Genomic DNA, 16367 nt, shown 5'->3' on the forward strand with positions numbered 1-16367 from the left:
ACACGAAACAAGTAGTAACTTCAAGTTCAAGATCTAGAAGACACATATTGAACTATACCACACTTGTTACCGACCAATTCAAATATGTAGTTTTACTCATTCAAAGCACGATACTTTCATTAACAGAACACAATCCCTAAAAATCGATTGAGGGTTAAAGTTCTGAAAATCGATTGAGGGTTAAAGAAAGACACGGGATTTTACCTTGAAATCACTCTTGGTTGAAAACGAGCAATTGTTTCGTCTCTTCGATTTAAAGGCGGAGACAGAGGTGAAATCGGATTCAGGGTTCCTCTTGTCTTACAGAGACGACGGTGATTCAGGTGGAGGTGACGAAATGGAAGGAGGCTCTGGCAGAGAAGAAGTTGTCGGAGGCGGAAGTGAAAGAGAGGTGTCCGATTTGGTGTTGTCGCAAACGAAGGAGACGACTTTCTCCAGTCTCGATCAAAAGGTTTTGTTTTTCTTTATAAAAAAAATAAACATTTTCCTACTAATAATTTCCTATGGCAATCTCGTGAAAAATGAAAGAGAGACTGGTTTTTTGGTATTTTCGGTTGCTCGGTGCTTTAGTCTAATAATTACAAAAGTTTATGAGTTAGTCTAATAGTTACGTGTATGATTTGAGTCATTCTAGGTAATTTCTCTTTTATATATAACCTCTTTAAATATGTAGGTTGAGTCGTAGATAAAAATGGAGGTTCAAAGGTCTATAGAAGAAAAAACGTGGATGAGGTGGAGTTTGGTGCGGCTCGTAACCAACTAACATGAATTCTTTAGTTGCCTTTGCAATAATAACTCACGTTACACAAGATGGAGCCTGTAAGGCCAACTCATGATGTAGCATAACATGCCTATACATACATAATAACATTTGACAAAGACAAATTAAAGTTGGGCCAGCTGTAAAATTCAACAGTTACAACAACTTTCATTGACATTGGAAATCATCAAACGTGGATGTCAATGTTAAGCCAGGCTAAACTTAGTAGGTTCCAAATACGGAAGAGGTCTAAAAGCATTGCACGAGATACTTAGTCCAGAAACTCTGTTTCTTAATTTTGGAAACATTACCAAATTCCTAATTCAAAATAAATGAGATTCCTTAATAAGTCTCTATGTATATATGCCAACTTGGTCCTCGTATTCAGAGCATTTAAATACACATATGTATATCATATAAAGATGGGAACGATGGAGAATAGGAACCATATATATACCTAACTGAAAGAAAGAAAAAAAAGGAAGAAAGCATGCATTTTACATAAGAGAGCTCAGAAGTCAGAAAGAAATGAGGTAGTTACTTACCCTTTTGCGTGCAAAGAGGTAATTACTTGCTATTTATATTTATCTGGGTGAAACTGCTATTAAAAAAGCGTGTAATTTATAATATAATCTGTGAGTTTAGAAAAGAGCATCCTCTGTTCTGCAGTCAGACAAATTACCTGACAATCAATAAGATTACAGAGTACAACACATTATGTACGTTACTTATGTGTATATATGTTACTTAAATCCAAAATTTGAAAGAAGATAAAATATACATAGTAATTAATTAATGAAAAAAAGGATCCACAATTTTTATGCCCCACGGCTCTCTTGTTTTACTTTGGCCACCTAATTCGCATCCGCCAACACTATCCCATCATCTGCGTCTGTCTGTATTAGAGAGTTTCTTTCTTTCAAAGCCCTCTAAAACCTAATTCAAAGGACCTTCAAAGTCTCTCTCTCTCTCTCCCTCTTTTTTTGTTTTACTCCAAAAGGCAAAAGCTGTATTGCATGTAACCTTTTGGAGATATTTGGATATGAAATTTCAGATCTATGCGAAAGTTCCTTTAGGCCTTTTTTTTTCAAATCTCTTCTGTTCATATGTCGAATTACCTTTTTGTCCCTAGAGAGTTATGGCTCCTATATAAATATGTACTATCATCATTCTCTTAAAACTCTCACAATACGATACTTTTAGTAGGAGATCGTAGATCGGGGATGGAGAGAGAATGCGGGTCGAAGAAGACCTTGTTCAGCGAAGAGGAGCTGCAAGAGATTAGTGGGGTCATTGTGGGAGATGATTACGTGGAGGTGATGTGTGGCTGCACGAGCCACCGTTACGGAGACGCCATTGCTAGGCTTAGGGTTTTCTCAGATGGAGACCTCCAAATCACTTGCCAATGCACTCCCGCTTGCCATGAAGGTCTCTTCTTCTTTTGATGTTTTTAGCTTAATGCACGTTACATGTGAACATTGCTTTCTTGATGATGCATATGTTTCATATATGCGCCAGGAATAATCTGCCCTAATATTTTCTTTTATACCGTATCTCCCCGCTTCAGTTCAACTTTTTTTTTGCGAAAAGTGATCATCTTGACAGATTTGATTTTATGATCATCGTAGACAAGTTATCGCCTGCTGCCTTTGAGAAGCATTCTGAGAGAGAAACCTCTAGAAACTGGAGGAACAACGTGTGGGTGTTCATTGAGGGAGACAAAGTTCCGCTTTCAAAGACAGTGCTGCTCAAATACTACAACCAAACATTGAAGAATAACTCCAACGGATCCAAAGTGACTCATCGGGATGAGTTTGTTGGATGCAGCAAATGTGGGAAGGAGAGGAGGTTCAGGTTGAGGAGCAGAGGGGAATGCCGGAAGCACCATGATGCCTTGGCTGAGCCCAATTGGAAGTGCTGCGATTACCCATACCACAAGTGGGACTTTGTTGTTTATAAGTACTTCATATGATGTATCATAGAAAATGATTTAACTGAAATGGTGGTTGTGCAGGATTACATGTGACGAGGAGGAAGAGAGAGTGAGCAGGAAAGTTTACAAAGGTTGCACTCGTTCCCCGTCTTGCAAAGGCTGCACTTGCTGTGTTTGCTTCGGCTGCAACCTCTGTCGTTTCGCAGATTGTAACTGCCAGACTTGCCTGGACTTCATCACCAACACCAAACCCATTTGACTTCATTTCTCTAACTTTTACTTAAAAATTATTCAGCAAAGACCTTTTTGTAATTCTTGAATGATGGCTGCTGGATGCGCCTTTTAATTATATAGCTTTGTTTTTGTGGTAACTGGAGAAACCGAGTAGGATTCCAAAAACAAACAGAAAGAGTTGTGCTTTGAAATGAAAGCAAAAAGTACATGCCTCTTAAAACCAATTTCAGAGATGGAAAACACACAAAACTAACAAGAGACAAGCAGTGAACGTTAAAGAGTATGCAAAGTCCTCTCAAAATCTCTATCTAATTACGAACTAGCAGAGCCAAGACCGAGAGAAAGGTCAGTCAAGCATGGTGGAAAGAGATGTAGTAACTAATGCTGAACAAGGAACTGATTTGTAATCTCTACTTGGAGGGACTGATTTGAACAAAAGAAACTGGCATCGAGACCATACAATTAGAATGATCCAAAGCATATCACAATGCTAAAATCTTGATATGTTTCAATTATGAAACGCAAAACAGCTACGAATCATCATCAATTGGAGACATGATTAGGAAGGATCTCAAAAGTGTTTGATGCATCATAGCAGCATGTATATATATATATATATATATATATATATATATTATTTTAAAAGAAAGCAAACAAAGACTGTCAAAGAAGTAATTTTGCTGGCTTTGTTTGATACAAGACCAGCACGAGAAGGAGAGCTCTCTTTGTCTTTTCCCAGTGATAAATTCATTGCGCAGGCTTCTGCAAAAGATGAGTCAAAATTTTGTAAGGGAGTAGAGGAAGAGAGAGCCACTTTGTTTTGTTTGTTTTGTAAAGGAGGAAGAGAAAGCAATTACCGCGTCGTCACCTTTACCGCCGGTGAAGAGTTTGTATCCACTGTAGAAGAGCAATCCCCAGCCAGAGAGCGAAATAAGCACGAACTGCAGATTTGGTTTTCGTCAGAGAAGAAAGGAATCTATAAAAGTAAAAAAACACACACAAGAGGAGATATGAAAGGTACATGCTCCTCTTTCCAGTTTCCTGGATTCGTGGGCTGTTTCCAGAAGTCAACCTTGGTAGATCCATGGTGATCTGCAAACATTCTCATTCAATCAAATGGACTTGGCAAACATTTCTCCACCCTCTGATCTGATAGGTGGAGGAATATGACAAAGAAATTACGAACCCCAAACATTAGATCTAAGCTAATATTGGAAGAAGAGAAAGAAGAAAGTACCAGCGGCGCCGGCGAGACCGCGACGCTGACAAACAGAGGCGGGCACACGTGCAGATGGAATCTGAGCTAGGCTCATTGCTCGGCGAGCGAAGGACGCCATCGATTTCTGATTTAGGCTTTGAGAGAGAAGCTTCGCGAGTTTCAGGAGAGATTAGATGATTCTACAAGAGAAAAGAGGCCAGTTTGCACTACATGGATTACTTCACTCCACAAGCCCCATCAACAGGACCTACTCCCAGCGAACTGGCCTAATTTATTCGGCTTGGCGAGTAGAGTTTTCAGCTCGGCTCTAGACTGCTTTTAGCCGTTGGCAAAGCCGACCAAAAACACCCGGTTCAGAGGAACTCCACCCAGACCCGTATACTCGGCTTCTCCGAACTAAGGCCCGGAGAGGATCGAAATTAGGGTATCAAAGAGAGAAAACCTATAAAGGAAGAGAAAGGAACAGAAAGAAAAGGATTGACACTTTACACACACATACACTGAACGGCTAGATCTAGGGTTTTTAGTTTCAATTCACTCCTAATCGCTATGTATCTCTCCCGATTTTCTCCTCGAGCTCCCGCTTGTTTCCTTGATCTCATGTCACCCTTGTAACCCATTTAATCAGTCTAATAAAACGTCTTTGGTCATCCCATTTCGAATTCTTTCAATTTAGTCGACTGAATCCCGTACAAACAATTGGCGTCCACCGTGGGGCTGACTAAAGTAACGTTCTAGATCTACATGGCTCAAGACGACGCCACCTTCGGCGCTCCAGGCGGAGAACCAACACCTACGCCTGAAGCCGCGCCGCCAGATTTCATGAGCTCCGTCATGGCTCGACTCGCTCGACATGACGAAGTTCAAAAGACAACCAACGACCAGCTAGCTGCTTTGGTCGCAGCACTCACCGATCCAAACGGCCAAACGAGCCGTCCCCAGATGATACGCCGTCGTCTATTCAACACAAACCCAACGGCGACGGGTGGCGACCACATCTCAGACGACTCGGAACCTAATGAAACCCTTCTCACCGATGCTCCCCTGATAGGACCAGATCTCGCAACCATAAGCGATATCGCCAAGCTCAAACTCAGCTTTCAGCAAATGAGCTCGAAGATCCATCAGGCTACTAGTGCGGCTCCACAAATCGAGAGCATACTCGCTGCAACCTCGCGAACCCCTTTTACTAGCGCACTAACCAGTGTGCAACTCGGGAAGATAGAGAAGCTGCGCCTCCCTGAGTACAAGCCCGGAGGAGATCCGGTGGAACACATGACGGCTTTCAATATCGCGATGGCACGTGCTCGACTCTCCGATGAAGAAAGAGACGCAGGCTACTGTCAATTGTTTGTCGAGACTCTCCACGAGCAGGCCCTGACCTGGTTCTCCCAACTAGAGGAGAACTCAATCGGAAGCTTTCGTGACTTATCAGCGGCTTTCCTCAAGACATACATAATGTTCACAAAGCGCAGTGCCACTGCATCTAGCATGTAGTCTCAAGGATTGAAATCCCAGACGGCATCGCCAAAGATCAGAGCCTCCGCGACTTAGTCTCAAGGATTGAAATCCCAGACGACATCGCCATCGATGCCCTGCGGAACACGTTGTGGGTCCGCTCTAAGTTCCAAGAAGACTTATACCAAAATCCAACCACGTCGCTCCAAGATGCTATCACTCGTTCTGACAACTTTATCCGAATGGAAGAAGATACAAACGCAATCCTCAGCAAGATGAACTCACCGAAAGCACCAGTGACGAAAAATGCCAACACGAGACAAGAACCGCGCCAGCACGCTCATAGCGACAAAAACAGCCGAAAAGACGGTTACATGTATATCGTCAACGAGAATAACGTGTCGGTCTCAACCATGGTAGTCCGCGGAGAAGGGTGGAACAAATGGGTCAGAGAGCTCGACTCGTCTAGTGAGCTAACTGATACTGTCTGCGCGACTCAACCTGCTGTAGCAGCATGTCTGACGGCAGGCCCTTCCAGAACCGTCGATCTCACCAAACATTACAAATATCACGACGTCAAAGGACATGATACGCAGAGTGCAAGTCACTCTATGCTCACTATCTCTCGTCTCTCGCCAGCGGCGACTTCAAATTCGAGCCCCTGAAAGCTAAGCCCAAAAACGGCAAAAGCTGGAGCAAGAATAAAGAAAGAAGGGCCCAGCGCAAAGCTACCGGCAAAGGCCGACAAAACGAAACGCAGCAGCAAGATGAAGATAAAACTCTGAAGGATGACGGTGAGGAAGACTCCTCAGCCGACGAAGAACAGCCAGCTAACCGCAGGTGCATAGAGGTTATACTCTCTCAGCAAACCTTGTCATCAGACGACGAGAACGACGATACACCTATACTCGGAGATCTGAGAGATGTTCTCAAACGAAAGCTCGAGTTCGAAGACGACAATAGCTCTGAATACAGTGATCTCCGACTAACGCTGAATGCACGAAAGTCTCACCGTATCTCGATCGGTGATCCTGAACCCAAAAAACATCCGAAACGCCCCAACGGTGATCTTCGAGACAAACTCAACGCCGGAGCGTGCGATCTTCGCATACTTCTCAACCGCTCGAAGCCCACTGATCTCCGAAGACGGTTGGAACAAACTAAGACGTCAGGCAACTCTACGCTGTCGCCGAACAACGATAACGCATCAGCCGATCTGCGCGCCTTTTTAAACTCCAAGCGAGTAAAAACAAGACAGCGACTAAATGTCATTATGGGTGGTTCTCCTCCCTGCGGAAATTCTGTTCGTTATGTCAAGGATTACCGCCGGCAAGTCGCAATTTCGCAAAGGTGGCCAACTAGGTCGCCGAGTCATCCTACGATAACCGTCTCGCCTGATGACACTGCAGGGATTCATATCCCCCACAACGACCCTCTTCTTGTCGTTCTTGGAATTGGGGAGTACGATGTCACCAAAGTACTTATTGATACGGGGAGCTCCGTCGATCTCATCTTCCGAGGAACGCTGCAAAAGATGGGAGTGGACCTCGACGACATCAAAGCGTCCTCCAGAACGTTAACTGGCTTCAATGGATCTTCTGAAACAATACTGGGGACAATCCGCCTTCCGGTGCGTGCATGCTGAGTTACTCGAACGGTCAAGTTCGCCGTTGCAAGCACGAAGGCACCTTATCACGCCATACTTGGAACCCCCTGGATACACTTGATGCAAGCAATCCCATCGACTTATCACCAGTGTATCAAGTTTCCCGGTACGGACGGCACGATAAAAACATTGCGAGGGGATCAGAAGGCCGCGAGAGAATTACAGATCGCCACCGTCAAGCTCCAGCATTCTTCTCTACCGGTTAACTCTGTCTCTCCTCCAATCTTAAAAGTCTACCCCCAGAAAGATGAAGTTCTCGAGATGCCTATAGCCGGACCGCACGAATCAGCGCATATCTATCTGAGGATATGCAGCAGTCAATTCTCGACTTCCTCAAGAAGTTGGGAACAAGATGCTAACGTTCATGGACGCCTTCTCCGGGTACATCCAGATCATGATGCACCCTGACGATCGTGAGAAAACGGCCTTTATCATAGACAGGGGAACCTACTGCTATAAGGTCATGCCATTCGGCCTAAAGAACGTAGAAGCGACTTACCAACGGCTTGTGAAAAAAATGTTCGCAGATAAGCTGGGCGACACCATGGAAGTATACATCGACGACATGCTTGTTAAGTCGCTACACGCTGCCGACCACCTCCGCCACCTACAAGATTGCTTCGAAACTCTCAACAAGTACGGCATGAAACTAAACCCGGCGAAGTGCACGTTCGGAGTTTCCTCAGGAGAATTCCTTGGTTACATCTTAAGACAACGAGGAATCAAAGCCAGCCCGAAGAAGGTCTCGGCGGTCCTGAACCTCCCAAGTCCAAAAAATAGTAGAGAAGTCCAACGGCTCACGGGTCGGATTGCTACATTCAATCGGTTCATCTCTAGATCCACCGACAAGTGTCTACCATTCTACGATCTCCTGCGAGGGAATAAGAAGTTTATCGGGATGAGAAGTGCGAGGAGGCATTTGCTCAAGTCAAACAGTATCTGACTACGCCGCATGTACTCGCCAAGCCGAATGTCGGCGACGTTCTATATCTTTACGTCGTGGTGTCCCCCGCAGCAGTCAGCAGTGTTCTGATAAAGGAAGACCGCGGCGAACAAAAACCGATCTTCTACACAAGCAGGCGTATGACAGGACCAGAAACGCGATATCCGACTCTGGAGAAGATGGCACTGGCCGTCGTCGAAGCAACAAGAAAGCTTCACCCGTATTTTCAGTCACATTCGGTGGAGGTACTGACCGATCAGCCCCTCCGAACAATACTTCTGAACACCAACAGGTCCGGGAGATTAACAAAGTGGACTATCGAACTCGGTGAACTTGATATCACCTACATGAACCGAACGGCAGCAAAGTCCCAGGTTCTTGCGGATTTTTTAGTAGAACTGGCTCTGGAACTGGAGCAAGACCTCGCGTTCCTGAACCCAAACTGGACCCTTCATGTTGACGGATCTTCGACTAACAAAGGCGCGGGGGCCGGAGTCCAACTACAGTCCCGGACCGGAGAACTGACCAGACAATCTTTTAGCTTCGGCTTCCCGACGTCGAACAATGAAGCAGAATATGAATCTCTGATCGCCGGACTCCGCTAGCAAAAGCTGTCAAGGCTAAACATCTAAGCGCCTACTGTGACTCACAGCTAGTCGCCAGTCAGTTTAGCGGCGACTACGACACCCGCAACGACCGGATGGACGCTTACCTCAAGGTAGTCCAAGGTTTAGCAGCAGAGTTCAAATTCTTCGAACTCATTAAAGTTCCCAGACGGGAAAACGTCTGCGCCGACGCCCTCGCGGCCCTTGGCTGCAAGCTCCGAGATCAGGTTAAACGAACCATCCCAATACACCGCATTGAGAAGACAAGTATCGATATCTCGACCGACCAAACGGTCATCGTAGCCCCAGTCACCGCACCAGATACTGACGGGTTCGATCCGGACTGGAGAACAGAGTTCATCGATTATCTCAGCAAAGGGGAACTCCCAGCCGAGAAATGGGAAGCACGCCGACTAAAAGCACTCAATGCTCATTACGTCGTCTTAGACGATAAACTCCATCGATGGACCGCGAGTAAAGTACTCCTTAAATGCATTCATGGGGACGAAACCCTCAGGGTTATGGCCAAGATGCATGAAGGCGCCGGAGGCAACCACTCAGGCGGTCGCGCCTTGGCAATCAAAGTAAGAAGTCTAGGCTTCTTCTGGCTGACAATGAACGCAGATTTCGAATCCTACGCGAGAAGTTGCGACAAATGCCAAAGGCACGCACCAAGTATCCACTGCCCAACTGAAATGTTACGAACGACAACAGCACCTTATCTGTTCATGCGATGGGAAATGGACATCATAGGACCCCTTCCCAGTTCCCGACAATGACGTTTTGTTCTAGTCCTCACCGACAACTTCACGAAATGGATTGAAGCTGAGGCCTTCGCTCAAGTCACGGACAAAGAAGTCCGCGGCTTTGTATGGAAGAACGTTATCTGCCGCCATGGTCTGCCTTACGAAATTGTTACTGATAACGGATTGCAGTTCATGTCGGGCAACTTCAAGGAATTCTGCAGCAAGTGGAACATCCGATTAAGCCCTTCCACCCCTCGCTATCCGCAAGGGAATGGCCAAGTGGAATCCTCCAACAAGCTTATCATTGACGACATCAAGAAACGCCTAGATCTGAAGAAAGGACATTGGGCCGATGAACTCGACGGAGTCCTGTGGAGTCACCGCACGACACCAAGAGGTTCCACTAAATCAACACCTTTCTTCCTTGCATACGGTGTCGAGGCTATGGCCCCCACAGAGGTTAACGTTACAAGCCTCAGACGTTCGAAGATGCCCCAGTACGTAGAACTTAACAAGGAGATGCTGCTCGACGTCCTCGACGAGATCGAAGAACGTCGGGACCAAGCTCTGCTCCGGATCCAAAACTATCAGCATCAAATAGAGAGCTACTACAAGAAAAGGGTCCGGGCCAGACCCCTCGAACTCGGCGACCTCGTCATGCGCAAGGTGTTTGAAAACACTAAGGAACTAAACGCCGGTAAACTCGGGGCTATGTGGGAAGGACCTTACAAGACCGTCAAAGTCGTCAAACCAGGAGTCTACCGACTTGAAACGTCGCACGGAGAAGCAGTGCCTCGAGCATGGAACTCAATGCACTTACGCCGTTTCTACTCGTAGAAGCGTCGTCGCCTCCCAAAAAAAAAACCGAGTAGATGCACCTCCGCGGTCACTTCCACTCAACCGAGTAAATGCGCTTCTAATAGCCACTTTTACTCGGGAAAATCGAACTACGAATGGCTTGATCCTCAACCGAGGTAAGTAGGCAGCCTTAACCGGCCCAGCTGTAACAACACCAAAGTCAAAACCTTGTTCTTTGTTTCGATCTCAATCGAGTAAATGACGATCAATGAACCCCGCCCGTCGTAGGACGGTCATCGCATCAAGCGATTCCCATACCCCCAACAAGAGGTATGCGGACACTCACATTCCACTACTCTGTTATGCCCTGATCAGACACTTAGCTGAAGGATCCAACGGTCGCGAGTCACCTATGCCCCAGTAGCATTGGCCGACCAAAAAGAGCGAAATCTTTACCTTTTTTCGACAATCGAGTTACGGACTAGCCACCCAAATACCCGACTGTCACTGGAAAAACAGACAAAAGAACCTTGCACTCTTAGAATCAGTCTCTTGTCTTCAAAATAGAATGGTGCACTTAGACGTTATCTCGGCCATAACGCGACAAGAACTGACCAAAGTCCCTTAGCGGCTTGTTTTGTTATCTATTTGCGAGAGTCAAAGATCAAGCACCTATCGTTTCTAAGCGAACACGCTGCGAAACTTTTAGGCGAGCTGAGATTTACTTAAAAACATCGCAGATACGGATAAGAAACAACAACACATGAATTTAAAGTTTGCTTAAAACAGCAACTCGCCGACAAGGTAAAAATGTGTCTAATCATACAACAAAAGTGTCTATCAAGACCACAAACGCATTTCAACAAAAAAAACAAAGAGTTTAAGTGATACAACATCAGCGGAGGGTCAAGCAGCATAATCTTGGTCGTCCCCGTTCAGCACACTCGGAGCAGGAGGATCCACAGGGTCTTCGGTAACGGAAGCAATCGGGCCCTCCACTTGAGCAGAAATAGGAACAAGAAGGTCCACATTAGAAGAGACGCTTCTTTTCTCAATTTCACTGTTCGTCTCTTCCTCGTTGGGTTTTGGCGAGGACGTCTTCTCAGCTCGATCACTGTTCTTCGGTGCATGGGTTCTCAGTCCCTTCTTCTCGGACTAAGATACCATCTGTCTCGGGGTTGTCTTTCTCAGGGCTCTCCTCGAGGTTATCCTTCTCTGGGCACTCCTCGAAGGTATCCTTCCCTGGAACCTCAGCATGTTCTGTCGGGGCCGACGTGATATCAACCATCGGCTCTTCAGACGGCTCCTCGGTGATCTTGCGGGAGGTAATGAGTTGAGAAGCCATCTCCAGTCCAATCAGATCCACGTTCGATCCATACGGATCAAACGGTGCTCGAAACCTGTCCTCAACAAAGCGAGAAAGAAGAACTAGCGGAGAAAGAGTAAGATCGCTGTCAGACAGCGGATCCACACGAAGTTTTGTAGCCACTGCCATATGAAGCTTCTCCTGCTCGACGAAGACATAGATCATCTCTTGCGGGATCTCCGTCCCGCTGTCCTTTATCATCTCAAGGCATTTCCTCATCCCTGAGGCTTGCCCGTATAAATTCTTTGCCTTTCCAAAGGCGTCTAAGCGAGTAAAGTAGTCGCGCACGCGACCAAAGCAACGATTCGCCTTATCGGTCATAGCGGCCTGAACCCTCTCCCTTTCCTTCAGGTGTTGCCTCTCTTTGATCAGCTTTTCCACCGCAGCGTCCCTCTCTTCGAGAAGCTCAGCCTTTGCCTTCTCGGGAGTCGCGGGAGCTTTCTCTCGGGGAAGCTCTTTCTTCGCCGCCCTATCAGATTTGAGCTTACTTTCGAGCTCTTCGAATTTTATTCGGAGAACCTCTTTCTCCTTAGCAGTTTCTTCGTTGGCTTTCTTATGCTCAGCCCTCACTCTCTCGATGGCTTTCAGCCTCGCCTGAGCAAGTTTCTCCGAAGATCCCAAATGAATCATCTTCTGCTTTAGGGTACTGTCGTACTTCTCGACGAGGAAGTTCATGCTCCCGTCTATCTGCAAAACGACAAAATGAGGATTATTCGAGGTGGCTCGACCCACTCGTTCAATAAGGAGAAAAGGATAAAAGGATAGCGCAGGTACCCGTGCTCTAGTGAAGGCGGCATCAGCATATTCATCTTGAAGTAGAGATCTCCTATCTGTGGCATTTCCCTCGTCCCACCACGGATCTGCCGCGTCAACTCCGGGCATCGAAGGGGGTTAAAAATCAAAGGAGTCTTCTCGTCGTAAGAAAACTGAACACGGTCTGGAAATTCGGCCCCCCCCTCTCCTCGTAAGGGAACCTTCGGACCGAGCGCCTCTTCTCGTTGCCTAATCAGGAGCAGACCTCTCGCTCGCTGTAGACTCGCTCCTAGTACTGCCTTCTGACGCTGTGACTTTTCTTCTCTTCTCTAGAGGAGTTCCGGGGGAAAGACTCTTTCTTCCCGCAGAGTCAACAGGAGTGGTTCCGTCAGTAATTGGCCGCGGCACCGCTTCAACCGACCTCTTCTTCGTTTTCTTTTTAGGGCGATCCTCAGGAACCGCTTCAATTGGATCTGCCCCGACGAGATCTTCTGGAGTGGCTTCTCGTCCTTCTCTTGGCATATCATCGTGATCAGCGGGAGAAGTGGCCCCTTCTCGGGGCCTTTTCTTCCCTTCTTTCTTCTTCTTCGCTTTCGAGCTTTTAGAAGCCTCGCCAAGAGAAGCTACTTCTCCAAGAGGAACGTCTGCACCAGGAGCCTCATCGGTGACTCTCCTCTTCGCTTTCTTGCTCTTCTTCTGCTTTTTAGGACTTAAAGCTGAGGGCTCTGCATCGATATCCTCGTCGACTATGATGGAGTCTCTTCCCTTAGATTGTCGCATCCCCGATCCTGAATAGGATCGTTGGGACGGCCATGGATCGAGGAAACGTACTAGCCAGTCTTAAGACATGAAGGCAGGCGTTCCATGGCCAAGAAATAAGGTTAAGAACATAAGGAAACTTAGACTTAACCTTGTAAGAGAGCAAAGAGACAGCTAGGACGAGCAAGACAGTAGCTGGAAGAAGTTTGTGAGAAGCTCGACCAGCTCATCGGAGCTAGGCCAAGTTCACTCCAGCTCAACCACTACTAAGTTAGCTCCACTAGCTGGACTACTAGCTCACTCAGCTGAAGCAGCTGGGGGTCAGCTCATCTCAGCTAGACAGACTGATCGGGTTTCGGGCCGATGGACCGAGTCCGGGTCAGTGGTGGGCTGTGAGGTCCAGCCATGAGGCCATGGACTGTTGGGTCTTTGGACAAGGCCGTGGGCTAAGTCTAGAAGGATTTGGGAATGGTTTGGGCTTATGTCCGACCCAAACCCAATCGGTTTAGGCGATGGGATGCAAGTGGCCGAGAGGGCACAACCCTTGGCCGAAGGTGCCCATTCGCTACAAGTCAAGCCTGTTCGTGGGGCAAGGCTTACCCCTTCGTTTTCTATAAATATAGGGTCCCCTCTGTCGATTTCATTATCCAATTCCAGAGTAAAAATAATCATAGAAATCGTAGAGAGAGAGAAAGAGAAAGAGAGAGAGAGTTACGGTCAAGAGAAAGGCCGAGTGTGGTGGTGTTTGGTTCCGGCGACTCTGATCGTTTTGGTAACTGACTCCGATCAAGAATGGGAGATCAAGACAAGGAGAAGAACATGGAGAACCCAGACGTGGTTCATAAGGTATGTAATGGGCCGTGGCTCCATCAATCCGAACAGACGGTCCTTGTGATTGCACCGCAGCTCTGGTCGGTTCATTAGTCCCATCCGATTCTCCTTATCTATTTCAATCCGTTCTCTTCTCTTCTTTCGGGATATACACGAAAGTTTGTGATGGTTGAGTCCAAGGGATGCGTCCCAAGGCTTAGGCCGATCATAACCAAACCGCTAACCTAGACGCCTGGTCGGTTAGGCAGATGGTTCGAATCGCACCATAGACTGGGCGGTTGGTCTGAACGGTTGGGAATATACCAAAAGGCACGAGGTGCAAAAGGTCACGTGTTTCCAAAGGTTGTGAGTTGCCAAAGGGTGTAAGTGACCAAAAGGTACGAGATGCCCAAAGGTTACGAACATCAAGAGGTACGAGGACCAAGAGGTACCAATGACCGAAGGGGTGCATGTTCCAAACGGTGTCTGTTGATGCAGGTTCTGTCCGATCCTTATGGATTAGTCTATGACTTGTTAAGTCAAGATAAGTACACGGTTTATCTAAGCCAGGGTATGAGTCGCATGGTTTGACCGGTTGCTAAGCCTTCCGGATTGGGATTGAGGCTTACTCGGCCATATGGATCCAGGCCCAAGGCCGGATCAGGTAAGGAAGCCCGTTGGGCCATCGAGCCGGACTTCATGGACCGGTCGCACCTAGATTCTATCCGGTTAGACGGATTGGTCTTTGGGACGATTTTGACCTGTTCGTGTGTTCTGTTTATCTATTCTGGACCGTCTATCTGATTCTAAGTCAAGGGGTGGTTGGTTGAATGACTTAGGATACGGTAGATGGTTTCATGTCTTTTTATGATTATATTGACTGAGGTTTATCTATGTTCTAGGAACCAAGCCAAGAATTGTAGAATCAACTAGTTCTAATCTCGGTTATGATTAATGCTTATTTGGTTGCGGTTTCAGGAACTAAGGATGGTTCTGGTCATCACGGTGAGGTTTGGTTGTTTAGTCTAGGGATTATTCTGTTGTGTCTATGTTGAGTATATTTTGTACAAACAATGTTTGGAATCCTTAGGCTGGAAAAAGCAAATCGGGAAAGACCCGAAGGAGTAAGAAAACGGCTGGTCAATCTAGTCGAGGGGTTGCGGACGGAGCTGGTCTGTCCGAGTTACCAACCGATCCGGTTGAGACTAACACTGGAGGTATGTTACCGTCTGATCCAGCTAACCTTACCGGGACGCAACAGGACGGTCAGCAACATCAGGAAGGTGATGAAGAGGAAGTGGAATCCTCGAACGCTAACCGTGACGGTGACCAGCGTGAGGAAGTGGCCGATGGTACGGCTAATGCGCCCGCGGCACTGTCCAAGAAGGACTTAATAGAGGCCATGAAGGTGATGGGTAACCAGGTGGCGGCTATGACTCAACTATTCACGCCATTAGTGAATTCGTCAGTTGGTCAAGCTACACCTGTAGCTACGGCTACACCTATTGCTACTGGTCCAGCTGTGGACGCGGTTGAGGTGATCGAGATCGATCCACCGGAAAATGAGGCAGTCCAGGTTCGTAGGTTCATCCGAGGTCTAAGGCCGGAACTGAAAACCCACTGCTCAATCCGCACCTTCAACACCGTCGGAGAACTGGTTGAACGAGTGGCTTTGCTGGAGTCTAACTTGGCTGAAGAAGCTAAGCTTAAGGCTAAGCCACAGCCTGGCTCGTCGGGCAAGACAAACGATAAAAAGAGAAAGTGGGACCAGGTGGACGGAGGTAAGACCTCTGGGGGCCGACCTGAATGTTCCAAGTGCGGTAAGAATCATCCCGGTGAGTGCTGGAAGGCCATGGGGGCTTGTGTACGATGTGGCAGTATGGATCATACGATTCAAACTTGCACTCGTCCAAACCGATTCTCAGACCAGTCCAGTGGCAGCGGCTCCGTGACTTGCTTCCTATCTTGCACTCGTCCAAACCGATTCTCAGACCAGTCCAGTGGGCGGCTCCGTGACTTGCTTCCTATGTGGCAAGACGGGACACTACAAGTCGGACTGTCCTAAGCTGCAAGGAGGACAAGGGAAGGGTCGTGGAGACACAGGCAAGTCGACCCAGAACAGGCCGACCACAACACCGAGGGTGTACGAGCTGTCCCGCGACGAAGGCGCATCTGGATCGTTTGATTCGATTTCTGGTAATTTCTAAATTTATTTTTTTACATTCAAGTAGAAATGCTTGGTCTGGAACCTAGAATGTCTAGGGGATTCTGATGGGGGTCTCTGATAGGAACCCTCATGGTTGGTGGTGTGGAAACC

At 47.2% G+C, this 16367-nt stretch overlaps 5 protein-coding genes across 8 annotated transcripts; 3 read left to right on the top strand and 2 right to left on the bottom strand.

Moving 5' to 3' along the window:
* The first annotated feature begins 1206 nt into the window (after nucleotides 1-1206).
* LOC106320391 (protein ULTRAPETALA 2) lies at nucleotides 1207-3076 on the top strand. Of its 4 annotated transcripts, none has more exons than XM_013758748.1 (4): nucleotides 1207-1323; nucleotides 1964-2188; nucleotides 2389-2698; nucleotides 2775-3076. In XM_013758748.1, the coding sequence occupies exons 2-4, from the start codon at nucleotides 1984-1986 to the stop codon at nucleotides 2950-2952; spliced, it is 693 nt and encodes a 230-aa protein (XP_013614202.1). In that variant the 5' UTR covers nucleotides 1207-1323; nucleotides 1964-1983; the 3' UTR covers nucleotides 2953-3076. The 4 variants fall into 4 exon arrangements, with proteins under 4 accessions (XP_013614202.1, XP_013614201.1, XP_013614203.1 ...); XM_013758747.1 differs by having other exon boundaries at nucleotides 1967-2188; XM_013758749.1 differs by having other exon boundaries at nucleotides 1275-1293; nucleotides 1967-2188.
* A 278-nt stretch (nucleotides 3077-3354) lies between these two features.
* Nucleotides 3355-4399, bottom strand: LOC106320390. Its single transcript, XM_013758744.1, has 4 exons — nucleotides 4165-4399; nucleotides 3949-4019; nucleotides 3785-3868; nucleotides 3355-3689 (listed from the first exon to the last, which is right to left on the bottom strand). The coding sequence occupies exons 1-4, from the start codon at nucleotides 4262-4264 to the stop codon at nucleotides 3675-3677; spliced, it is 270 nt and encodes an 89-aa protein (XP_013614198.1). The 5' UTR covers nucleotides 4265-4399; the 3' UTR covers nucleotides 3355-3674.
* A 491-nt stretch (nucleotides 4400-4890) lies between these two features.
* LOC106320385 lies at nucleotides 4891-5643 on the top strand. Its single transcript, XM_013758738.1, has one exon. It carries the CDS (start codon nucleotides 4891-4893, stop codon nucleotides 5641-5643), a length of 753 nt encoding a protein of 250 aa, XP_013614192.1.
* A 3270-nt stretch (nucleotides 5644-8913) lies between these two features.
* Nucleotides 8914-10401, top strand: LOC106320386 (uncharacterized protein K02A2.6-like). The gene is made up of 2 exons (XM_013758740.1): nucleotides 8914-9493; nucleotides 9611-10401. The coding sequence occupies exons 1-2, from the start codon at nucleotides 8914-8916 to the stop codon at nucleotides 10399-10401; spliced, it is 1371 nt and encodes a 456-aa protein (XP_013614194.1).
* A 2329-nt stretch (nucleotides 10402-12730) lies between these two features.
* On the bottom strand, nucleotides 12731-13261 carry LOC106320387. The gene has a single exon (XM_013758741.1). It carries the CDS (start codon nucleotides 13259-13261, stop codon nucleotides 12731-12733), a length of 531 nt encoding a protein of 176 aa, XP_013614195.1.
* Between the last annotated feature and the right edge of the window lie 3106 nt (nucleotides 13262-16367).

This window comes from Brassica oleracea, unplaced genomic scaffold, assembly GCF_000695525.1.
Source record: "Brassica oleracea var. oleracea cultivar TO1000 unplaced genomic scaffold, BOL UnpScaffold00902, whole genome shotgun sequence".
NCBI classification, from domain to species: Eukaryota; Viridiplantae; Streptophyta; class Magnoliopsida; order Brassicales; family Brassicaceae; genus Brassica; species Brassica oleracea.